This window comes from Melospiza melodia, chromosome 10 (assembly GCF_035770615.1).
Source record: "Melospiza melodia melodia isolate bMelMel2 chromosome 10, bMelMel2.pri, whole genome shotgun sequence".
NCBI classification, from domain to species: Eukaryota; Metazoa; Chordata; class Aves; order Passeriformes; family Passerellidae; genus Melospiza; species Melospiza melodia.
Genome location: NC_086203.1, coordinates 24,865,319 through 24,890,409, shown reverse-complemented (window position 1 = coordinate 24,890,409; position 25,091 = coordinate 24,865,319). Strand labels below are relative to the sequence as shown.

The window sequence follows — 25,091 nt, the reverse complement described above, 5'->3', positions numbered from 1 at the left end:
TGGTTTTTAGAGCTACATCCATTTCTCTCCACATTGGTCTGAATTTTTCCATTTAGAAACTGCTGTCTTGCTGATTCTTTGTGAGCTGAATGAGCTGTAAGTAGGGCTGTAATATAAAATATTCACAGGTGTCAATGTATATGCCAATTTCTATTCTAGTGGATCTTCCAGAGCTGCTATATATATAAATTTTTTAGGGTTCAAATGTATTTATAGGCTGGGAAGAGCTTAAGCTGTAATATTTTTCTTGGGAAATATACTGATGGAGTGACTCCAAAATGAAGGTTGAAGCCTCATTTCTGCATGTTTTCTCCATTCTGAAAAGAAAGCAGAACATTTTATATGGAGGGATGGTTAGAACAGTGTGTTTGCCCTCAAGGATTAAACCAGTATGCTCATGGTGTAGCATGTAATGAAGAAATGGAAGCTGAGTCTCTGGGTGCATCATGCTGAGTAAGAGGCTTGTTCTACATGAAACTGTCATATTAAATTCGTGTCGTGATTCCAGACCCCTTTGATTCCTAAATCTTTGGAGGAGACTAATCTGAAATCAAAGTGAAGTTGCTTGGGGTTTGCATGCCAGAAGTGGTCACATTTGAAAAAGTTCAGTGAACCTGCAGAGGGAGGTTGAAATTAGTTGCTTCACTACAAAGCTTGCAGCTAACATACCTGCTGGTTTGCTTTTTGCTTTGATTCTCCAGGCTCTGCCTTCTTGCCACCTTCTGAGTTGTTTTCAAAATGCATAAATCTTAAGGATGAACATGTCCTGGTTTCAGTCTGTTTAGTGAAGGAAAAAAGAAAAGTCAGACTACACTGATAAAACAAACACGAGCTTTTGTACCAAGGACAAGGAAATGCTGCACTTTTCTGCCTTGTCCTTTGTGCAGTTATTTCCCTCTGTGAAGGTGCAGCGCACACTTTACCCTCCTGATTTACCAATATTTGACATCCCTTTGTACCAAGGTAAATGGAAATGGTTCCTTTCAAGTTGTTCTAAGTAGATACTGAGGGCTCCTGCCTTGATCCCTGTAAGATGACTCTGCTCCTTTGAAAGGACTGGAGCAATGCCAGGAATCCAGGCTGTTATCCCTGCTGAATGTCAGCTGTTTTCTCTATTTTGATACTGGCATTTTTTGGAGCTTTGACCAAGAATATCACACACTGCACTCCCTCCCTGCACTCCCAATGCCTGCACTCCCCTCAAGCTTTGTGTAGCCTGCTGGGGACCTGGCGAGGTGCCTTTTGGTCCAGCTAAAAGAAAATGCCCTGGGTAGCCATGGCCCCTGTATGAGTGTGCAAGCTGATCTGTTATTACTTTATATTTACAGTGTTCTGTCTCCTGTGGAAGGGGCCAAAAGCACCGCAGTGTGTACTGTTTGTCAAAGGAAGGGAGGCATGTAGAAGAAGAGAATTGTAAACACCTTGCTAAGCCCAACGTGCAAAAGAAATGCAGAGGGGGCAGATGTCCGAAGTGGAAAGCAGGAGATTGGGGCCAGGTGAGACATCTTGTGTACCCTTTTGCACCTTTTGGTATTCCTCCTCCATCAAATTGGTTGGAGCCTGGTTTTCCAGTCACTTCTGTCCTCATGAATTATTCAGGGTGAAGGTTTGGGGCCAGATCCTGGTGTAAAACAGTGCAGCTTCATGGACAGCAGTGGAGCAGCACAGATTTGTACCAGCTGAAAACTAGGCAGCTTGCTTTTAGTATCTATCTGAAAGCAAATTCCTTGTTTTCAAATTCCAAAATTTTAGGTTTTTGCTAGAAACATCATTAGTATATAATATTAAAGAGAATCTACTATTTATTCATGTTTTAAATATAATTTAAATATCATATCTCTAGTAAAATCTTCCTTAGTTTTGAGCAATAAACTCATTGCTTGATTTTCCCTTGTTAAAAAGTCAGACAGTCATGCATAGATCAGAGGCTGCTGGAAATAAAAAAGTATTTTGAGTTATTAAACTTCTTGCTTGCTGAAAGTATACCTTGAATCTTTTTTTCCTGAAAATAATGTTTTTGTCATCACCTTGAATCTGCTGCATCACATTTTTAACTCTGAACTTTGCTTTTCCCTCTACCTCATTAGCATGCTAATCAGAGGAATTATTGAAAATCCCAGACTAAATGAACTGTTAACTTGTAAGGCATCGTGTTCCCTTGCATTCTGTCTTCCAAATTTAGGTACAAAACACCCATTCTTGAGGTATTTCAGTTTCCTGAAAGACAAACCATTCACATTGCCACAGGCACACATGCAAATGTTAGGAGTAGGACACCATGCTGTTGATTAATGTCCACTAATAAAAAGGACAGTAAACCCATTAATGATCTGTGATTGTTTTCAGACTTGTATTAGGTTTTTTTTTTAATCCTTACCTTTGGATTCACAGGATAGGAGTGTTTACCATTATATGGGTAAAGGACTCGGTGCTTGTTCACCATGGAGGTTCAGTTCAGACCAAAGTCTGGGCTCTTTACCTGAGGATAGGAGCATCCAGCCTGTGAAATCCAGAATACTGCTCCCATACTGGAAATTAAGTCAATATTATTAGCTTTATTACCTTCAGGATTGAAACCTCAGTTTTATACAGGAGCCAGACTAAAATAAAATGCAAGGCCATTACACAGTCTTGTGGTATCCAATTTGCACCTTATTTAAGTGGCTACTCCTGAAAGCAGTTTTGACTAATAATTGTAAACATAATAATGTAATGGTCTGTCAATTGCATTAAAATACACTAATACTAATTGGTAAAAGTAAGTGGTTTAAAATTCTCAGCTTTCCACTGCATCATGGATATTAATTTTATGCAACTAGAGAAAGAAACCCAAGTTAATAGGAGGATGAGGTGATTTATGGTCTAAGGTCATCTCTCGTGACTGGGCAATTAAGGAATATTTGTATGCTAATGATAAGGCTAAGAACAGGCTTTTCCAGGAGCAGCTCCTCAGCCCAGGTTCCTGATGCAGGATGTGCTCAGCCAGCCAGCATCTTGCTTGGGGACAAAGTAAAGTGGTAGAAAAATTTGTGCTACAATGTCAAATTGGGCTTTTTAAAGCCCTGTCAGATGCTGTGGCATGGATCTCTGAGCCTCATTGGTGCTGGCAGCATATTTTTTTTTTGCCTGTGACGATGAAGAGTTGGGGCTGTCACAGGTTGGAAGTGCTGGTTCTGGGTCCCTTGTAAGGGTGTTCAGGGCTTTGCCAGAGATTTAATGCTGTGGAGCCAAATTTAGGTGCTGAACTTCTCCTTAAGAGCATGAAACAGACACGAGTTTGGTGCTCTGAATACACAGTAGATCAGGGTATGAACTGGGCATGAAAACTTCATGTGACTTTCCCTATCTCCAGTGCCACTGTTGCCAATAGGAGCCATGATCAGTTTCCACTAAGATATTATCTAAAAACACCTAACTTTCTAAAGGTGTAATTTTCTCAGAATGTTAATCCCAAAGCTGAGCTGCTGTGCTTTTTCTCCTGAATAAACCAAAAAGTCTGCATGAGAAGTAAGGCAAGGTTCTCCCATAAAAGTGCATCCTTGTGTCACTATATATGCACAGAACCTGTTGCACATACCTTTAGGTAGATGTTGGGGGGTTTTGCCTTCTGGAAAAGGAATTACTGAGAAAATTAAGCTCAAAAAATACAGGAATGGTTAAAAACCAGTCTCAGCTGAACACTGGCTGTGCTGGTGCTCCAATCCTAGGTTTTTTTTTTCTCTTTGGATGTTTTGTATTCAGAACATGGTTAGTTCTTTTCTAGATTGTTAAGAACCCACTTCCCTGGGGCAAAGCATTTTTGATAAATCTCTAAAAAGGCTTTTTCTCCAAGTTTTAACTGTGTTTATGTCTGCACTGAAATATCAGATTTAATGTGTTTGTTTCTCTTAAGTGGATTATGACCATTTACCTTTCCTTTAACAAAAATACCAATATTTATGCTGCTGTCTGGTACTTGCATACTTCAGCTACAGGCTGAAATCCAGCCCTGTATAAAAACACAGGCAGAGCATCAGGTGGAGTTTCTGGCACAGTCCAGGGACCATCCTCTCCCCAAACCCAGGTGTCACACACACACACACACACAGTGCAGCCCCCCATGAAAAAGCCACAGTGTCACCTGTGCTCTTTTATCCACACCTGGGCTTTTTATGTTGGTGATAAATGCAACTCAAAAGATACCTTAGAGCATGGTAGGCATCCTGGTGTGTATGTTTCTCCAAGTTTGTGCCTTTATTCAGTTTGAGAGTCCCCTATGGAATGTGTAGGACAAAGAGCACTGTTAATCCCAGGGAAGCAGCAGCATATGGGAAGCATTTGCATCACTAGTGACAGAAATCCCACTGCTGCTTTCAAAAGCTACACAAAAATACTCCCACCCTCCTATGAATGTCTGAAGCCAGACAAATAGTCACAGTCAGCTTTTCTCTGGTTTTCTTGGCTTTATGGGGTATTTGGACAGTAAAGCAAAGAGCATTATGGAGGAATACAGAAAAGGGAATTGCTTCCCCATCAGGTACCACTCAATTCCCTGCCTTAAGAAGGCTCATTTTAGTGGGCATTGCAATTGAAGTTATTTTCTTAGTACCTGATATATTAATAAGTAATATTAGTTATAAATAATATTAGTTGTTAATTCAGCTGTGGTTTTAATACATACCTTTATTTTTTATGCACTTTCTTCTAAAAATGCAAATTCTCTTTACTCCAAATCTGTATAGTATACTTTAAGGTCTAGCCAGGAGGAATCTGTTCCAGGGGAATATTAAGTACTGCTAAACATGTTAGTGTGCAGTCACAACACTAAGAAATGTTGCGTGAAAGAAAAAATAAGCTGTTAATAATATTGCAGTATAGATAATAATTTAAAGATGTCTGAGAAACAGAAAAATGCAGGCATTTGTTGCTGTGTCTTGAAGTTGGGAAAAATGTGCCCACAGTGTAATGAAGGAAATGTGAAATGCAGTTAATTTCAAAAAGACATTTGCTTTCAAAACCTAACTGTATTCCCTGCCTCGGTGCATGTGCATGTCTAGATGCATGAAAGAAATCCCAGCTGTATCACACCTTTCCCTCTCTACAGCTACACACTTTCTTCTATAGAATCCAAGTTTGCTTTTCATTAAAGCCCACTCTGTTTGTGGCATTTGATGTATTTTGAACTATTACTTTTTTGAAACAGTGCCTGAGAAGCAATACTCAGAGCAAATCTCAGAGCCTGGCCGCCTCTGGCATGTCAGGGTGGTTTTGCAGCACCACTATTTTGCAATAAAAACAGATTTTTCAATAAAAATCCTGTCCAGGAAGTCCTGACCCCACTGAAGCCAACAGCAAATGTTCACACCGGCTTCAGATTCCCAGTTTTCCCTTGCACAATGAAAAGCCTCACTTGGAAGTTTGATAGAGCATTGCTACCTTGTTTTCAAATTCCAAAATTTTAGGTTTTTGCTAGAAACATCATTAGTATATATTATTAAAGAGAATCCTTAATCATTGCTAACGATGCCGTGGAGCCCAGAGCAGAGCCCAGACCCCCTGAACTCACCGTGGTGTCTGTGATGGGAGCTGCACTCACCTTGTGTCCCTCCCTGCAGTGCTCGGTGTCCTGCGGCCGGGGCGTCCAGCGCCGCTCCGTGCAGTGCCACAGCAGCAGCAGCAGCCCCAAGGAGGCCGAGTGTGACCCGGCCAGCCAGCCCCCTCCTCAGCGGGACTGTCACCTCCCCCCGTGCCCCACGCACCGCTGGGCAGCCGGGGAATGGCAGGCGGTAAGAACCAACCTTCCTCCCTTTCCTCCCTTTCCTTCCTTCCTTCTTTACTTTCCTCCCTTCCTCTCCTCCCTTTCCCCTTTCCTTTCCTTTCCTTTCCTTTCCTTTCCTTTCCTTTCCTTTCCTTTCCTTTCCTTTCCTTTCCTTTCCTTTCCTTTCCTTTCCTTTCCTTTCCTTTCCTTTCCTTTCCTTTCCTTTCCTTTCCTTTCCTTTCCTTTCCTTTCCTTTCCTTTCCTTTCCTTTCCTTTCCTTTCCTTTCCTTTCCCCTTTCCTCTTTCCTCTTTCCTCTTTCCTCTTTCCTCTTTCCTCTTTCCTCTCCTCTCCTCTCCTCTCCTCTCCTCTCCTCTCCTCTCCTCTCCTCTCCTCTCCTCTCCTCTCCTCTCCTCTCCTCTCCTTTCCTTTCTTTCCTCTCCTCCCTTTCCTTCCTTCCCTCCTTCTTTCCTCCCTTCCTTCCCCCAGCTCACAGCTCTGTGCTCTCAGGCGTTCCATGATGCTGGGAGTGCTGCTGGAGGGTCAGGGTGTTTGGGTTGCAACCTGGGGTTGCAAAAAGAAAAAAGAGTTCATGTGGAGCAGAGAAATGCCTCTGTAGGGTTAATTTATTGCTTGTGCTGCCCTGGGTTTGGCTGGGTCCTATGAAAATGCTGAGCAGGTTTTGGGTAGGATGGATTTGGGTCTCTTCCAGGAGGCAGAGCCCTGCTGTGCTGCTCCAGCCTGAGCCCAGTGTCTGGAGGAGTTAGGGAGCAGTGGTAATTGCCTCTTTCCTGCCCCATTACCCCAGCACCATCTGACATCCCTATCCTTTCACTGAGCTCTGGGTCTTTGCTGTTTTATCAAACCATGAGCAGGGCTGAGATCAAGTCTTCAGTAGGAGATGATGCTTTTCTGTGTGACCAAGATCAGTTCCCATCAAAAACAGCTCCTGAGACTGAAACTGGGGATAAAGCTGCTGCTCCAGTGGTTTAGAGAGTGACTCCAACTCTCCTGCAGTGTGGGCATGAGTGGCCTCAAGGCTGGTGGGTGGTAGGAGTATGAGGGGATTCTGAGCAGGAGGAGCCCCACCATGCACTGCCAAGAAGGTGCTGTGTCAGCCTTCAAATGCCCAGAAGTTTTTGGCAGAGGCAGCTCAGACCAGACACCAAAATGATTCTTTTCATTCTGTTTTTTTCTGTTTTTAACCCGTGCATGTGGTGCCTCAGCCTGACGGGAACAGGACACACAAGTTTATCTTCATTTCCCCAGCCTCAGCAGTGCTGGGAAGTTGGGTTTATAATCCTGTGAAACCCAGCCACGAGTGCAGGAGGCCAGAGAGGCTGTGTCCTCTCCCAGCTGCTTCCCAGGACACAGGGAAGAGTGATGGGAAACAGCAGGAGGAAAAGCCAGGCTGGTCACACAGTGGTAGCAGATGGAAACATCCCAGCCAGAAAAGGAAATGCAGGAACAGCTGAGGGGGCTCCAGCAGCTTCCTTGCGGTTTTAGTTTTAGTTTTACAGAGCCCATTGACTTCTTCAGTGAATAAATTTAAAGGCAGCAAAGAGGTCACCAAACAGCAGGTAGTGCCAGTCCTTACCTGGTGCTGTAATCAGCCCTGGAAAGAAACAGCTCCTGCCCCATCCTTTTGTAGAATCTTAGAATCATTAGTTGGAAAGGTCCTCCAAAATCATCAAGTCCAACTTGCAACTAAGTTTTGCCCTCTCTCCCTTATCTTTGCAACTTCTCAAAGCAGTTTGGAGAGGCGCCTGCCCTCACCCTTCTGAGCCCTTGATGGGATACAAATACTGATGTTTTCTGAAACTTTCCAGGACTCCCCATTGCACTGGGCAAATTTTGAACAAAGTGTGGAGATTTGATTTTTCCCCAAGGGAGCTTTACTAAGAGGGACTGGAGGTTTCCTCACCCTCATAAGTACTCACGAGTAACCATGAACAGGAAAATGCAGGAGCTGCCCAATGTGAGCTTGCCCCTCTGGCTGATTCCAAGCATTTCTTCCAAGCACTTCTTATTTTGTTCTGGTGTACACAGTGAAAAAACAGAATAGCACCTCCCTCCAGCCATAGGCAGTGTCCATGAGGAGGCACAGATTGCATTGGTATTCTCTGAGCAGGGAGCAGCAATGAACCCTAATTGACATGGAAGGCAGGATATAAATAACATCTCAGTACTGTCTTGTTCTTGATTCCTTATCTTTAAAGGGAATCTCTCAAGAGGGTTTGGGGTTTTTTAATTGTTCCTTTTTGTTGTTGTACTTGTGTTGTTTCGAAAAACAAGTGTTGGTCTTGACAATGAGAAGGAATATGAAATTTACTGGAAACCATTTACTGCTCTGTTGGTGTATCACATTAATCACCTGTTCTCAGTGCCCTCACCAAGGAGAAGAAAGTCAATAGAAAGAGCCTTGCTAATGTCAAAAAAGAACTCAGACTAGAGTCACAAAGAAAAAGGAAAAATTGGGAGAAAGTTTTTCTTTTTATATGAGCCTCTGTGGAAGGACAGTGCACGCTCTGGAAGCTGCCATCCAACTCCTGAATCTTTGACATTTGTCTTTTTGGGGGGAAATTGTGCCATCCTTGCCTGATTTGAATTGCAGAGTTACCCAAGGCATGTTTCAAGCATTCATGGCACGGGGGGTACATTTCATCTCTGTGTTAGATTGTTATCTAAAAAAAAAGAAAAAAAAAATCAATGCTTTTGCAAAGCAATGCCTTTGGGGTTGTTTTAATTATTATTATTGCTCTTCTAAAGCAGTTTCAGAAGTGCCTGAAATGATCCTTAATTTGATCTGCCAGGAAAATAGTTCAGAATTTGGGAAATGAGGCAAAAGAGACAAATATTGTCAAATGCCTGACCTGTTTTCAGATTTTGCTATCAATAGCTGTTATAGCCTGGCCCCACTGTTTTGCGTGAGATTTAAATCAATCTTGAACATGAGAATTCATGCAAAATCTGTCACTGCATTAAAAGGAAAAATAGCCTTTCCATGCTAGCTGAACTGTCTGCTTTCTACATGAATAATGTTTTATAACTTTGGCTTTGGCTGATTGGAACCTCTGCAGTGTTTCTCTTTGACTTATTTTATGATGGTCTCACTGTCTTTGAGCCTCATTTAATATTTCAGTGGGATTATTTTAATTACCAGTTACCCTTAAAAATACAAATAACCAAACTTTCAATTTCTGATGATGACAAAATGCACAGAGCTGGCTCAGGTTTATTTGGCCACACAACTGTTATTTGCAGACAAACCCAAATCAGGCTGGCATGTGCTTGGGAGTGCCAGTCTTTCATCAGCAAGTAATGATTTTAAACAAGGATGGGCTTTTGATGTGATAGCTCTTCACTGCCACTGTTAGAAGATGCCTTGATGGCATAGACATGGTTTACCCTCTGAAAGTGAAGCATAAGCCAATGTACTTTACAAATTTAGTCTGAAATATACATTAAGGAGATGAGACAAAATCAGGCTTGGTTCTTCCCTCTCCTTTCAAGGTGCCTCCTTTGGCTGTGAGGAACCATGGAATGATTCACCCTGTATTGCTGACCCCTCGCCGGGCTGGAAATGCCAAAGCAGAGAGGAGGGAAGCTTTGAGCATCCTGTGACCCCACTCCCAGTGAGCAGGAAGGTTGGGGTTCAGGCTGCCCCAGAAGGTGCCTGGAGAGCTGTCAGGGGAGCTCCCTGATGATCGAGCTGCAGTGGTGCCATATTCACACACAATGACCCCCTTTCGCTTTTTACTTATGTAATAGGGAGATAATCAGAGATGGGCAAATATAGCTCACTTTGTTTGCTTTCTGGGGAAATCACACTCCAGCAAATTCCCCCAACCCCTGTAGGATTGCCATGTTTCAGCACAGACCTAGAAGGAGCTTCCACTCCAAGGACTCAAAGCAAGAGAGTAAATAAGGTTGAAAGCACACAAAGCCCTTGGGGTCTTCTGGCAGACTGCAGATTTTGCAATGTTGACTGTTGCCTAAGAGCTCCTAAGTTATTCCTTTGGAATAAATGCTGCTTTGTGGAGCTGCCTCTCCTTCCCCATCCCTTTCCACTTTGCCCCAGTTTTAAATATTTACACCCCACATGATGTTGTGCTCACTGCTGCTCTCCTGGTTTGCTGCTGCTGCCACACACTGATCTGAATTTTCAATATTCTCAAATAATTTACAATCCTGGTTCTGACAGCCAATTACAGTAACAAGGCCATGACAGTGCCTGCATTTTGCAATTAACTGAACCTACTAATATCTTCCTAACTGTTGGCCAGCCAGGAGAACAGGATTTGCTTCAGGGAGGCTGGAAATGATGTTTGGAGGGTAAGACTCCAACTAGATTAAACTGGCACAGTGTTCCAAGCCTAGGTAACTTCAAGCAGTGTTTCTGTACAGATAGAGATGGTCTGATTGGATGTTTTATCCTTTTCCTTAAGGGGAAGACATTCCCTACATGTTCTATAAATTATTATTTTCATGCATTTTTCTCCTCGTTAATCCAGTTAGTTGAAAGTGTTAGAAGTCCATTACAGGCAATAACTAAAAGAAAATGGGGTTTTATCTAGGCAGCTGCTCTTACACTGATTTATTTTGTTTTATGTGTTTTTCTAAGATGCCCTCCAAGGACAGCCTCACTCCCAGGAACACAGCCTCACAGTCAGGCTCGTTTTTCTGTGACAAGGAGAGAAAGAACTGAGTCCTTGAAATCTCCAGAAGGACCTGGGGAGCACTTGTACTTGTCTGGCATGGGTTGATCTTAATATCAGGCAGGGCAGTGTTTAAAAGAGAATAAACCTGCAGGGCTGCCTGCGCTGCAGTGCTTGTAGAGCTGTGTTTGAGGCCAGGCTGGGTGAAACTCTGAGCAACCTGCTCTAGTGGAAGGTGTCCCTGCCCATGGCAGGGCGTTGGAATGAGATGGTCTCAAAGGTTGTTTTCACCCAAACTATTCTATGATGATTCTATGATTATGTGTGCCCCATGCCAAAGCAGAGAGCTGGGGAAGGAGCTCCCCCCACACCAGCCACAGTCAGAGGTTGCAGCAGTGTGAATTTTGCACGGGGGATGGTCGAGTTGTCGTTCTCCAAACAGCTGTATTCACTGGGGGCTGAAATAATGGGGGTTGGCCCTATCTCCTGGCCCAGCATGCCCAACCCTGCATGTTTTGATCCTACCACAGCTGGGCCCCACACCTGCCTCATCCCAATACCTGCTGCCTTGGTTCCTGCTCTCTCCTGGGGATGTGGGTCAGTACTCCGGAGGTCAGCAGCAGTTTGTCACAGGCAGCAGCACGGGGCACAGCAGGTCCTGGTGGGAAATCCTCCCCCAGGGGACACCAGTGGCAGCTTACAGGGATTGCTGGGGCGTGGGTTCGTCCCCTGGAGCCCCGCAGGGCTGCCTGAGCTGTTGTTTGTCGCACACAGTGCACCAAGACGTGCGGGGAGGCGTCGCGGTTCCGCGAGGTGCTGTGCGTGGACGAGGAGGAGCAGCCGCAGAGCAGCGGCCGCTGCGAGCCCAGCGAGCGCCCGGCCGAGGTGCAGAGCTGCGCGCTGCCCCCCTGCGAGTACATCTGGATCACCGGAGAGTGGTCAGAGGTGAGGCCCCGTCCCGCCCCTGCATCCTTGACCTCCTCTCAACGCTGCCCCTGCTGAGGTATTGCAGCCCAAATCAATCAGCACTGGCAAGGCAGAGCCGTGGGTTTGAAATCTTATTTTTTGGTTTATTTCGGTGTGCAGTCTCCCTGCTGGATAGAAAGGAGCTGGGCTGTGAGTGACAACCAGGTTATTAAAGAGTAAAAGCAGCGTGCTCAGGGTCCTAGCTAATAATATCTGGATGCAATTTTCTTCCAAAGCACAGTGCATTCAACAGGCACCCTCTTTGGTTTTCTGCTGGTTTAGTTCATTTATTTAATTAATTGGTTTTATTCCCATCCACTCCCTGGGGGCTCTGGGGCCCTGTGAGTTGTACAAGGCTCCAGATGTGCATCATGGGGGAGAGGCAAGCCTGGAGGTGACCATGGGGGCATATCCTTCCTCAGTGCTGTCTTTGCAGGGGCAAGGACCCAGAGTGAGGGAAGGCAGGGCATTCACCCTCCCAGCTGGGAGGCAGGGAAAATAGATGAGTTTTCCTTGCAGCGGGCGCCGCGTGCGGGAGGACGCAGGCTAATCTCAGCCTGTTTCCTTCTGCAGCCAGTGAAGGATTACTTTCCAGTTGGAGAAACAGCAGAGGGAAATGACAAGGCAGCTGCTGACACAGCACTGATTAAAGAGAAAGAACGAGAGAAGGGAAAAAGGAAAACATGGCAGGACTGAGGGGAAGGAGAGCCCAGCCACCTGAGATAGTGCAAGGAGGGAGAAATGTGGAGACATGAGAAAATCTCAGAGCAGCCTGGTCTGCTGAGTGGTTTCTTAAGAGAAATATCGAGGTGCTTGTCAGGCTGGAGCTCTGGCTGCTCCTTGCCCAGGCACCCTCTACCCACCCCCAGTGCCTGGGAGACCACCTGGGAGCACTCAGGCCCATGAAGACAGAGAGGTAAAGAGATCTTACAGAGCCAGAGTTTGGCTCTCCCAGGTCCCACTCAGTCCTTTGATGAGGAAGGCAGAAGTGCTGTTTATCCTCTAATTACGATGAAAAATTTCTCATTCTTCTGGTTGTTGATTCTTCTGGTTCTCCTAGTTGCTGACAAGTACCTGCAATTCAGAGTCAACCTTGACCACTTTCTATCTCTCTGTATGTATGGCAAAAAAAACCCCACCCAAACAAAACAACTGATAGAGGCATTTCCAAATTCCCATGGATCTTCTGCTCCTTTCTTTGTGGTTGGGAAGAAATAACACATGGCCAGGAGCCAGCCTGGAGCAGGGAGTCCTGGAGCAGCTGTAGATCCAGCCCAGAGAGGAACTGGGTGCCCAAAGACAATGTCAGGCACCAGCCCACTCGTAGTAGCCACTTACAATATTCATGACTGGCTTAAATGGAACCCAGTGATCCCTTGAATCAGTTTCCTGTGTTGAAAGCTGTCAGGCCTGGTTTCCTCCCCTCCCATTTTGGGCAGCCCTGCTGAAGCACGTGGTGCTCACCACTCCTTGCTGTGCCCGCAGTGCTCCGTCACGTGCGGGAAGGGCTACAGGCAGCGCCTCGTGTCCTGCAGTGAGATCTACACCGGGAAGGATCACTATGAGTATGGCTACCAGAACATGGTCAACTGTCCTGGCACACAGCCCCCCAACATCCAGCCCTGCTACCTCGGAGAGTGCCCCATCTCGGCCTCCTGGCGCGTCGGCAACTGGGGAAGCGTAAGTCGGGCAAACTTCTTTTTTGGCCAAAAAGAATGGAACAACCTGGGGTTTGTTTAGACACAGACCAAAGGTTTGGCTGGGGAATGTTTTAGAGATGCTTAAATTAATGCATGGAATACTCTGGTGCAGCAGCAGGCCTGGTGTGTGTAGGGCTCCATACTTCAGACTGAACCCCTTCGTATGGGGGAGTCCCAGCAGCTACAAGTAGGGTCATTCATGAAAACCGGGATGTAGCCAACCTTTGTGGCCATGTTGATGGCCATGCTGCATGCTTAGTCATTGCAGAAAACAAGGGTTTGAAAGCCTTGTGCTAGAAGCATTGGTGAGTCACTGGCAACTGCAGTTGATCCCACTTGGCCACATGTATAAGAAAGACTTGGGAGCCAGCATTAGGCTGAAACACTGGTCATTTGAACCTTAAAACAATTTTTTTCTGGTTTTTTCCTCCCCCTCCTTCTCACAAATGCTGGGACAGGTCAGGGAAAAGAACCTGGCCTTTCTGCTAAAGTTATTTGTTTTGAGCCTCTTCTGGGACCTGAACTACAAGATCAAATTTTAGTTAAGGTGATAACAATTCACTTCTTAGGGCTTCTGACATTCTTTGAAATGTGATGTTTCTCCCATAAACTTGATTTATTAACCCAGCTCAGGCATTTGTAGGAATTTGTCAAACCTTTACAAGGCGATGAGTGTCAGGCCAAGTAAAATGTAGTAGAAGTTGTCACGGTAACTGGCAAAGCCATTTGAAACCTAAGTTCCTCCTGCCCCGTAGGAAGCTTCAGATCCTCCCTGTGAGTCAGCATGTAGGAGTTATAGCAAATACCTCAGCATCAATTAATTGGTATTTTCCCTCAGAATTTAAGTGCAAAATACCCAACTCATTAATCCAACTTCACTGCAAAGAGCACTCATTTCAGAGGGCAACACCTTTCTCCTCACTTTGAGCTGCTGAATGTCCCAATGACCACCAAGTGCCATGACCCTTGTCAGCTGTGATTTTGAAAGGGATTTAAAGTAGAATGCCATCACCTTTGATGGACAGAGAGAGTCCTACTCAGCCCTTCAGCTAAATTTTATGGAACTGGACTTGATAAAGAGTAAATGCCCAAGTTGTGAATACCATGAGCTGTTGAAGACCATCTTCTTCATGGTGTATTCCTTTAGAATAATAATTTCTAAATGGATAAGCAACTTCATTTTCTTTATAGCCTAGCCTGGTAGCTGTAGAAAGAGCTGAACTTCATTTCTCAAGTACTTGAAAGAACAAGTTGTGGATGGAGGAGCAAGGTGCTCCCACCTCCCACAGCCCACACTCAGCAGTTGGATGCTCTGCTGCTTGGTACCTCCTGCAATTTGTGCAATTTCAGCCTTAGGATTGCCCTTAGACTGGATGGTTTGAGGATGACCCAGTGTTTGCACAGATGTACCCATTTTCCCAGCAGGTGAGGGGAGAGAAGATTTTGAGACTCCTTTTTTCTTTTTGTGGAATTCGCATGGAAAACAGCAATCTTCCTAATATGAAAAATAAGCAATTTCACTTGAGCGCATGGTTCCCTTTAACCAACTGCCTCATCCAGCAAAGTGTGGAAACACTGAGCAAAGTATGGTAGTCTTGAAGTAATCAATGATAATAAGCAAGGGATTAATTACCGAAGGGACTACTCATTTGATTAAAATTAAGCCTGTGTTTGAACACTTCACAGGATTGAAGTCTTTGCTGCTGTCTCTTGATAGAAGGGAAACCATCTGTCTCTGTTATTTCTGGAGCCCATAAACCCTTGAGATAAAGCAGGAATCTCTGTCTTCTGTCCCGCAGTGCTCTGTCACCTGTGGAGTTGGGGTCATGCACCGCTCAGTGCAGTGTTTGACCAACGACGACCAGCTCAGCAGCTTGTGCCACGTGGACCTGAAACCTGAAGAGAGGAGGACATGTCACAATGTCCATGACTGTAAGTCTGCAGATTTACACCTTCTTTTGCCTTTCTCATGGTTTCAGCATCTTTTCCCCTCAAACTCCTAGAGATCTGCAGTATTTCCAAGCATTGGGAGCCATCCAAGTAAGCACTAAGACACTTCAGGGAAAGCTGTTAAAAATAAAAAAAGATGTTTTGATGTTTTGGAAGCCTCAGAGTGTTTCAAAATAAATTTTGATGTATAGTTGTTCAGTGACTACAAGTATTTCTGTTTTGTTTCAGGTGACTTACCAAGGAGTTGCAAAGATGTTAAAAATCTTGAAGGTATCACTGAAGATGGTGAATATTTCCTGCAAGTCAAAGGAAAGACATTAAAGGTGCATTTCAGCAACAGAATGATACTTCATGGGTTTTCTGAAGGTTCAAGAGGACCCTGCCTGTGGTCTTGACTTTCACTCTTGGATTTTCTGCCTTTGGTTGTCTCAGTGATGCCTTTGCACATGACACAATCCTGGCTTCTCTTTCTCTCTCAGGTGTATTGCTCTGGGATGCAGACTGACAGCCCAAAGGAGTATGTGACCCTTGTAAACGGGGATGCAGAGAATTTTTCAGAGGTGTATGGATACAGGTAAGAAATCCTATAATCATGAACCTCACAGTGTTTTTGTTTTCCATGGCAGTATTTCCTGGTCATGAGTAGAAAGGGTTTTCTTTTGATTCAGATTGCATAACCCGACCGAGTGTCCGTATAATGGGAGCAGACGAGAAGACTGCCAGTGTAGGAAAGATTACACAGCAGCTGGGTTTTCCTCCTTCAGCAAAGTAAGGCTGGACCTGAACACTATGCAAATAATAAGTGAGTAAAAACAGGGCCTTGCCATTAAAAAAAATGTTTATTTTACACAAATATAGCTGTAACTACAAGCGAGCAGTAGTACTCTAGTGAGCAATATTCTTGAGAATTCCTGCTTTTAGACTTGGTCACCTGTTTGCTGCTTTACACTGGGAGACTGAGTACATCAGAGATGCTCATGTTATTTCTCTGTAAAACAGGAAAATACTAAGGCAATTCCTGTTGTATCTGCTCTGCACAATGAGTATTTGCATACTCCCAGCAGCCCAGTGCATTTTGTGAAGGATTTTATTTTATTTTATTTCATTTGGTCCCCTATTTTCAGAATGGACTCAGACACAAAGCCTGACCAGGGAGGAGCTGCCCCACTCCTGTAGCCCCCTCCATTTTACTCAGAGAGATCCCAGTGCAGGGGTCTCCACTGGGGTGGGGATGCTATTCCCAGTGGCCAGGGCAGAGAAGTCTCTCAGCAGAGCCAGACCACAGGAAAATAACTTTTGTTGAGGGCTGGGAACATAGATTTGCAATGGAGAAAGAGAATCTAGCTGTGCAATAAGAGTAACACACTGTCCCTTTTGTCATTCCTATGAGCTGGGAGCCCATCCCACCACCAGAGACCCTGTAGCATTCCATGGGGTTATGGTTTCAGTCCCCTGACTTCTCTGCTATCAGTTTTCAGCAAGTGTTTTAAAAATACAACATATTGTTGGGAGTTCATTCAGTAAATAGCTAAGTGGTCTTTCAGCGAATCAAAATCCTTCCCTGTAAAACGACTCCTCATCTGATAAGTGGGTTTTATCACTTAATTTTCAAGACCTCCCAGTCTATCAATCTGTAAAAAGCAACTAATAATCTGTAAAAGCTTCTAGGTAAAGATCTCAAAGGAACCACCCTCTGGGAATTTGATACCAGCTCCCTTTGAATTGCAAAAGGAGCTGGGCACCTACCTCTGTCAGGCAGGAGCTATCTCACATCCCCATCTAAATGAGTCTCAGTTACTTCAGATCCCTCCAGAGCAAAATACTCCAGTTCCCTTTGAAAACCCGACCCCTGGGCTGGGGCAGCCAGGAGAGCAGAGATGTTGTTTGCTTTTGTTTAAAAGAAAGACTTGGAAGGTGCTGGAGCCTTTTTGAATGTGGGGAATTTTTTGAAAGCGAAATAAACCCCAAGTTAAGGGTTTGAGTTTTGTTGTTATTTATACCTTGTTCCTAAATCACCAACAGATTTAAACTGAGCTGTAAATACTGAGTGTGTCCTGTTAAATTCAGTGCTCATGTGCTGGGAATCAAATGTGGGATGAATCAGAATATTTAATATTAAAAAATATAGTAATATTGATAGCACAAAAATATAGAAGTCTTGACTTCCTACATTAATGTAGGAAGCCAGCTTTGGTGAATTTAAACATTAGCAAAGAGCATGTTTACATTTATTTTGTCTCTCTCCCTGCATCTTCCTTTCCATGTTATTCACCAACTCTTCTCCACAGCAACTGATTTACAGTTTGCACAGACACATGATGGACGACCTGTTCCTTATGCCACTGCTGGGGACTGCTACAGCGCTGCCAAATGCCCGCAGGTATTTGACAAGAGCATTTAACAGGAATTGGTGCCATTTGTTATGTTCGGGCCCTCTATTAATTACTGCTGATCGCAGCAGCCCAACTTCAGTGAGTGGCACATTCTTATCTCAGGGATCTGAAACTTTTCCCTTTGTGAAGAGGGAGAAAGTGATGGAGAAAGTTCCCTTTGTGAAAAGGGAAGAAAGTAGTTTCCATTTTCCATGATATCAGGCCAGTGGCTGCCTAAGAGACATTCCCTAAGGCCCCAGTAAATGAGAAAAGGAAGAAGAAAGAGGCTGTGGGGAGAGAACTAGGCTGAAGTCAGGGGGATCAGTCCATGACAGGACTTGGTAGAAATGCTGGGCAGAGAGAGCAGCAGGAAGTAGATGATTTCAAAAGTCTGTAGGAGACAAAGAACACTGTGTTAGGGATGACTTGCTGCATGTTCCCAGCACACCTATTTTTGTGGGGCTGGGGATGGTAAGTGATCTGTTTGGACAGTCCAAGGTATTGGGTGGGCATTACTGGCAAAGGGCATTAACAGGGAGTCAGAGCAGCAGCAGAGGGCAAACCTTTCCATCTCCTTCCCTCCCTGCTTCCAGAGCTGACACTTTGCTGCACAGCTCAGCAGCTTAGGGATTGACTGCTTACCTCAGGAATGCTCATAAATGTTAATATCCATCCACCTGACCCAGCCCGTTTGCTCCTCACAGAAAATCAGCATTCCCAAGGCAGCAAGTGCAAGGAGCAAAGCTAACACCATCTGGTACTGCAGGGCCCTGGTGGGCTGTGGGTCAGCCTGGGATGTGTCCAAAGGATCCCTCCATGGGTCCAGAAATTGGCAGGACTGGAGTCTGCCATGGGGGTGAGGGGAGGGCTGGGGGGCTGAGTGTTGGATGCTGGCATAGTCCTTAATTTTCCATCCATCTTTGTCATTTTGAGAAAATGTGGAATTAAGTGCTTTAAAGAGATGGAAGAGTTTTTATTTCACTAGTCTGGAAAAAAAAAAAAAAAAAAAGCCAGTGGAAAAGAAGGCCAAGTGTGCCCTCTCCAGTTGAGGAGGGAGCAGTGAGAGCAGCTGCAGCACATCCCTGAAATTCCTTCCCATCAGCTGCTGGAGCACGTCAGGCTCTGCAGTTTGCCATGGGAAAGCCAACAATGCCCTCAGCCGGCAGAGAAGAAGCAGTGCAAAACCAGGGTGAAGCAGTGAAAACCTGGGGGAAAAGGCAATCTGAAAGGTTCAAAAGCAATCTGAAACTCCTCCTTCTCTGCAGCCACCAGGGAGAATAAATTCCTAATGTGAGCCGTGCTGTGATTTGTACAATGACCATGGTCAGAGCAATGGAAAACGAGGAAAACGCTGCTGTCAAATGCTGCTAGAAAAGTGACACCGTGGCATGCTGGGAGTCTGGAGCATGGCATTTTGGGATAACCAGGCTCTTGTTGTTTTTTAGGGTCGATTCAGCATAGACCTGTATGGGACAGGCCTGTCCCTGGTGGGAACAGCCAAGTGGCTCTCACAAGGGAATTACGCCGTGTCGGAAATTCAGAAATCCCCAGTAAGTTGTAACTTTATTATGGCTATACCTGCTCCTCACTACATTGTCATTCATGGCAACATCTTCCAATAGAGACTAACAAAAAATGAACATCTGATATTAAAGTGTTGTAGGTAATTGCAGAGGGGCGAGGCCCTTGTGGGTTTAACTTGATCTGAGTTATTGCAATTAATTAGTGAGCCTGATTAACTGTGAGGCTGAAAGTGCTGAGTGCTGTGGGGCAGACAGATCCTTAATCAGTTGCCTGAGATGTCCAGCATGGAGTGTGCATCACAAGGCAGGGCAGCAGGACAGGGTCAGGGCTTCAGAGTTGGACCTGCAGGTAGGGTCTGGTGCCAGGCAAGTGCCCTGAGCAGGAATTGTTCCCAACACATGGCTGATAAAGCGTGGAGGATGTGGACCTTCCTGCTGGTCTGGTCTAGGTTTATCTCCTTGGGAAAGTCTCAAGTCACTGGAGTGTTGCAGAGGCACCATCCCCTGTCACTGCCTGGGGCTCTGCAGGCTGGAACCTCAGGGTAAGCCAGGCAGCCCTTCACAATCACAGCCAAATTTGTACTTGTACTGCTTAATTTGCCTGTTAACACCTCCTGCAGTCACTGTGTGTCTTCACTCTGTTGCTTCTGTGTCATATTCTGAAATGGTAGAAACCCAGGATTGCTTTTTTGGCTATTATTTCGTGTGAGTCATCCCAATTGCCCCTGTTAAAACTCTCCAAAGGAGGTCACCATCATTTAACAGACAGCAATTGGCAAAATATCCTCTCCTGTACTGCTTTCAGTCTCCCCCTGGCTCTGGGGAGCATGAGTCTCCTCTGTGCTGGTCTCTTAGAGGAGAATTAATGCTACAGATCTGACCACACTAGAGGTGGAAGAGGACCAGCCCCGTATGTCAGTTCCAGCAGGTGCTTTTCTATCCTCTCCTTCTAAAGGGAGAGAAGTCAACTTTGGGGTTGCAGAAAACATCGTGGCTGGCAGAATTAAAACAACTTTAAGGAATAGAGGTGCTCAGAAATCCTCCATCACCTGGTGGCATCTGTCAAGTGCTGCTCCAAGGGCGTAATTGCCTGCAGGAGCAGAAGAAAGAACGGTGCAGTGAGAAGAGATGATAGCAGCCTGCTGCAGTCACAGATCAATAATGTCAAGGGCAGGGTGGAGCTCGTTTAAAAATAAGTGCTTTGTGCAAGATTGTTGTGTGCTTAAGTCCAATTTTCTGGTAATTGAGGGTTGAATTCCCCTCAAGGACTGTCTGTCCATTCTAATGACCAAAAGAGGAGAAAGACTCTGCAGAGGTGAGGTAAGGAGGGCCACATGGAGGTATTAATCTCCTGACTCAAGCCCAGAGTTGCACCCTGCTTGCTGGGCTCACCTGGAGACCAGGTCAACCTCAGGACCACTCCATACCTACCCCTACTGGCTGTGGGAAGGGGAGGAGGGTTGGCACCTCAGCAAGTGACATCACCTCACCCTGTCACTTTCCCTCCTCTCTTGTCTCTGGAGCCACTCCAGGACTTTCCCTTCCAAGTGGATGTTTCCTGGTGTTGCCTGCAAATACCCTTTCCATGCCCTTCCCATGCTCAGGCAGAGCTGTGCAGTTGTTACTGGCCCAGGGTTCTGGTTTTGTTCTTGCATGAGCCAAGATTTCTACTCATTCCTGTTATTCACTGTGGGGCAAACTGGAGAAAGCAGATATCCTTGAGATACCCTCCAAATGACCTTCTCCTTGGGCAGCTTGCAATTTATTAAATCAAAACTACCCTTTCCTATATGTGTCCACCATCTGACCTGCTAGCACTAAAGAGAATTACCTTTGTGTATATTTAAATACAGCAGTGATTTCATAGACTGATTTTGGCATCATTTGTTTTCTTATACACCCTAAAAACCATGGCTTGAGTAACCCAGATCTGGCCCTTCTACAGCATGGAATTCCTGAGCTCTGACTGAGCTGTTATTTCTGATTTTGCCTGCAGGATGGTACCAAAGTCGTAGGAAGATGTGGTGGTTACTGTGGGAAGTGCACTCCATCATCAGGAACAGGCCTGGACATTCAGGTGTTATAGCAGTGGTGAGTTCTCAGCTGCTTCTGCATGAGGAGAATCTCCCCCAAAATGCCCTGAAGGAGCAGATCAGGCCATGCTTGCAAAAAGACATGGAGTGCATTGGTGACAGCCACCCACCCCACACAGCATCCCAGTGGGGTCCCCTGCTCCCCCAGGAACCCTTGTGGATCCAGCACTGTCACCTGGAGACACCTCCCCACATTACTGGCACCTCCTTTCCTCTGTTTTTTGCCACTTTCTCTGGTGACATGTTCCAGAGGCCAGGATCACTCTAAATGTGCTTTTCTGTGTTTTCCAGGTTCTCTGGGAGCAGCCAATGGAGATGAGAGATGGATGAAGGATAGTGATGCAATACCTCTGCCTTCCACTTTTATATCTGTGTATATGTGTATATAGATTGCATATTCCTAATGTACAGTATAATATTTATGTTTGGGATTATTTATTTTGATTTAATATTTTTGTACGTAAAATCATTATATTAAGGCTGCTTTTACTATTTTTATTTTTTATTGTTAAATCCTGCAGTCAAACCACTGCATTTTGCATACTCTACATTATATGTAGCATTATGACAAGTGATACTTAATTGTCACTGTATTCAGTTGTTTACTTACAGTCAGTAATTTTCCTTCAGTTATGGGCTGCTTTGGCCCTCCACGGTGCTACACAATCTGCATAGGGGTATTTTTGGCATTTCAATCTGTCTTTATGCAAGGAAATTAGACAAGATGTGCTTAAATTTTTATTTTTAGGGATTAGGCTGACAGCACTCAAGGAAAACATGACAATGAATACTGTGCTAGTTGCATTAGCAATCTTTATCTTTTAGGTATGTTTTGAATTTCACATGACCTCTGTGGCCAGTGCTGAAAGCACTGGTTTGGTGCTAACATGATATTTATTAATGCTCTGTAGTTTTAGTTAATCCAGTGCCTTTATCATTGAAGAAGGGGATAAAGCAGAAAAATTGTCAGGCAATTCAAATCAATCAAGATCTACCCTAGGTTTAGCAAAATTGCTGCAGATGGATCTTCAGATCTTCAGCTCAAGCCCCCTTTTTTTTTAGGGTTCTGAAGTGAACTCACTTTTTTAAAAAAATGTATCTTTGTCTCCTAATTGCATGTGCCACTGTGCTTCCTGACTCCATCTGGAAGCGGGGTATTAACTCATCCCAGACAGGCTGATCAGGCCATATGTTTCCCTGGGCTGTGTTCTCACAAGAGATGTAGTTTCTTACAGACTTTGTTACAAAATCCTAGCGTGAGGACAAAAGCATCCCTGTGGTGTTCCCTCCCCCTGGGGCTGGTGAGCACTGTGGGGACAGCACGCCCAGGGATGGGGACAGCACACCCAGCCAAGCCACCCCTTCTCTTGGCCAGGGTGCTCCCCTGCAGGCGCTTGCAGCATTTCCCCAGCTTCCTACTCACTCCCAGACCATCTGCAGAGGGAGGCTTCGCTGCCTCCTTTCAGCAAGATCACTCTGTACCTACAGATGATTCTGCCCCCCCTTCTAAAGCAAGCTGCTTTACGCCTACTCCTGAGATGCTTCGGATCTTCCTGGTAAGGCATCTGTGCTCCTTGCCTCTCCTCATTCCCATGTACAGCCAGACATTTGCTGTTGGCTTTTTTTTAATCAAACTGAGGAGCCATGTCCCTTAGGTGTGGTGGCTCCTGCCTGTACATAGCCCTCAGGCCACGCTTTCACAGAGCTCTGCAGCACATAACGGGGGTGATGTGACCAGGTTACTGTTGTAGTCTATGACTATGTCCCTTATCTCTTTCTCCACAACTTTACTTAGTGATAGCAAGGTGCTGCCCTTCCACCTTTTATGTCAAGGCAGCCAGGAGCACAAAGTACAAGGAAAAGAAGCTTTTCAGCACAAAATTACCAGCAGTTTGGAAAACCAAAGAGGCTTATCTGCTACTCCAGATAACTCTTTCCATTTTCGATGCAAGCAGTTACCAAACACAACCTCAGGATCTTGTGTGAGTCTTTTACAGAGCTCCCCAAAGGATGTGTAATCAGTGTGTTACAAAAGGGTTGGATCAATGGTGATAAATGATCCCTGGATTCATAACCTGTGTGTACTGGGCTGTGCTCAGCCTTTGGAGTGAAACCTGTCAGCCTGACAATCAGGGATTGACACATTCCTGTCAGCTGGGAGACACCTCACAGGAGAGCGGGGCTGTGCTACAGCCCAGAGCTGGAGAATTGGTGAAGGAAAGAGGAAAAAGGGAAAGAGAAAGGGAAAAAAGGGAAAGGGGAAAGGAGTAATAATGGAATAGTGATTTTCTAATGATATTGCTTTTGTGTAAATTCTGTAGGGGAAAAGGGAAAATTGCACTATGAAGTTCAGAAAGAAATTGTGGTGCTTTACCACTGTAAGTGAAGTGAAATGAATTGAGTGGCTATTTATAAAAAGAAATACTATTTTGACCTGTACAAATTCATTTCTACCATATAGTTTCAAGGCAGCTATTAACAGAGCTATCAGAACCTAAAAAATACAAAGTAAACTAAAAGGGAAAAAAATGACAGAGCACTGATCCTGATATTCCTTAATGGTCATCATTAAACAGAGCAGATTTTGAGGATCAGAGACATTTCTTGTTCAGGAAAGAACTCTGGGTTTTGTATATCAATGCCATTATTTTTCTACAAACTGGGGTATTTTTTTGCAAGCACTTTCCTGTACAATGTTTCCTTTCTTTCTGCTTACACTCAAAAGGAAATGACAATACCTGTATGACATGTCTGTATGGTCTTGCTGCATTTGCCATCGTATTTCAGTACCTGTCCTACAATAGAGGCAAAATACTTTGTACACAAGGGAATAATACATTTAATGGTAAACATTTTTTTTCTGTGCTGGTGTTTATTTCCAAGGTGTGGGTTTGATTGTCCCATGCAAAAGGAATGAGGGATGTTGTTTATATGGAACCCTGCCCCAAACCTGTGCTGGAGTCTGTGGACCAGGGACCACCTTGGAGAATGGCCATGACCACCCATGTCCTGATGGCTGGAGAGGCTGGTGCTCCCAAATTTCTGTCCAGAGAAGACTGCTCCTAGGTGCATGATATACATAAGCACATCTCAGAGATGTCCCATGCATTGTTCAGACGTGTCTGGTGACTGGCTGGTGCTGCCTTCAATGACCAGGGACATCCTTCGACATGGCATGTAAGGGAGACAAGCAGTTCATTTTGCAAATGTTTTTGAATTATGAGCTGGGATAATGGCCTGGTCCACACCACTTCTAGTGTTATGGAAAGAAATGTGAAAAAAAAAATCAACTTTTCTAAATTGGAAAAGATAGTATCAAATATACAAGAAAATTCAGGCAGGAGAAATTTAGTTTAAAAGGAAGCAAATGTAGGGACTGCCTCCCAGGATGACAAGCAAGTGTTGAAGTGCAACCAGTGTTACATCACCACTGCCCCAGATACTGCAGGTAAGAGTGAAGTTGCAATTTCTGTCTTCCCTTATATGTTCCTTATGCTTTGTCTCAGAAAATGCTGCAGATCTCTTAGTGCTGGCAGGTCCAGCCTTTTCCAGCTTCTATTTTTTTCAAAGGAGAGAGGATTCCCCCCTTGGTGCTGTCTGAAACACTGTCAGATGCAGAAAACAGAACATGCAGTATTTCAAAACCTCAATTCTTATTTTAAATGACCAATCTCGTAAAAATGGCTTTTCTATAATTTATCCTTAATAAATTATTACACAGACTTTAAATGTGAGCTGCTGTGGAATTAATACACAGACCCTGAATCATATTTAACTTTCCAGCCCTGTATAATGAAAGGGCATTTTAACACTTTCAGTGCTTAGGTTCTGTGTGCTTAGTGCTGAGATTCTGTGACAATTCTTCAGTCTCTTTGTGCAGCTTCAGAGACAGAGGTGATGCTTGATCACTCTGGCCTTCTGCCCCAATGATGGCATTTTTCTTCTACAGAAAAATAAAACGCATTTTGTTGAAGGCTGTTGGAAAGGCGTGTCTCAAGGAATTAGTCCCAAATCAGGACATTTGATTCCTTTCCTTCCTTTCCTCATAGCCACACTTTGAAAATTGAAGAGTGGCAGAGAAGCCTGTTCTGTTG

At 44.7% G+C, this 25,091-nt stretch overlaps 1 protein-coding gene and 1 long non-coding RNA gene across 8 annotated transcripts in view; one reads left to right on the top strand and one right to left on the bottom strand.

Annotated features, from left to right (window-relative positions):
• ADAMTS9 (ADAM metallopeptidase with thrombospondin type 1 motif 9) overlaps positions 1-23,849 on the top strand; it is a 78,529-nt gene extending 54,680 nt beyond the window's left edge. For 3 of the 7 annotated variants that reach the window (XM_063164940.1, XM_063164941.1, XM_063164946.1), the window contains 12 exons: positions 1,329-1,496; positions 5,595-5,765; positions 11,168-11,338; positions 12,845-13,039; positions 14,859-14,991; positions 15,238-15,332; positions 15,489-15,583; positions 15,678-15,811; positions 17,298-17,389; positions 18,827-18,931; positions 20,901-20,995; positions 21,289-23,849. In XM_063164940.1, the coding sequence (XP_063021010.1) occupies positions 1,329-1,496; positions 5,595-5,765; positions 11,168-11,338; positions 12,845-13,039; positions 14,859-14,991; positions 15,238-15,332; positions 15,489-15,583; positions 15,678-15,811; positions 17,298-17,389; positions 18,827-18,931; positions 20,901-20,990 (1,449 nt within the window). In that variant the 3' untranslated portion in view covers positions 20,991-20,995; positions 21,289-23,849. Of the gene's footprint in view, positions 1-1,328; positions 1,497-5,594; positions 5,766-11,167; positions 11,339-12,844; positions 13,040-14,858; positions 14,992-15,237; positions 15,333-15,488; positions 15,584-15,659; positions 15,812-17,297; positions 17,390-18,826; positions 18,932-20,900; positions 20,996-21,288 lie in introns of those variants that run through there. The other 4 variants (XR_010028861.1, XM_063164942.1, XM_063164945.1 and 1 more) reach the window with 4 other exon arrangements.
• Positions 1,502-4,216, bottom strand: LOC134422652 (uncharacterized). The gene is made up of 3 exons (XR_010028863.1): positions 4,183-4,216; positions 2,378-2,479; positions 1,502-1,621 (listed from the first exon to the last, which is right to left on the bottom strand). It is a non-coding gene; the product is annotated as an uncharacterized LOC134422652 (long non-coding RNA).
• Positions 23,850-25,091: the final 1,242 nt, after the last annotated feature.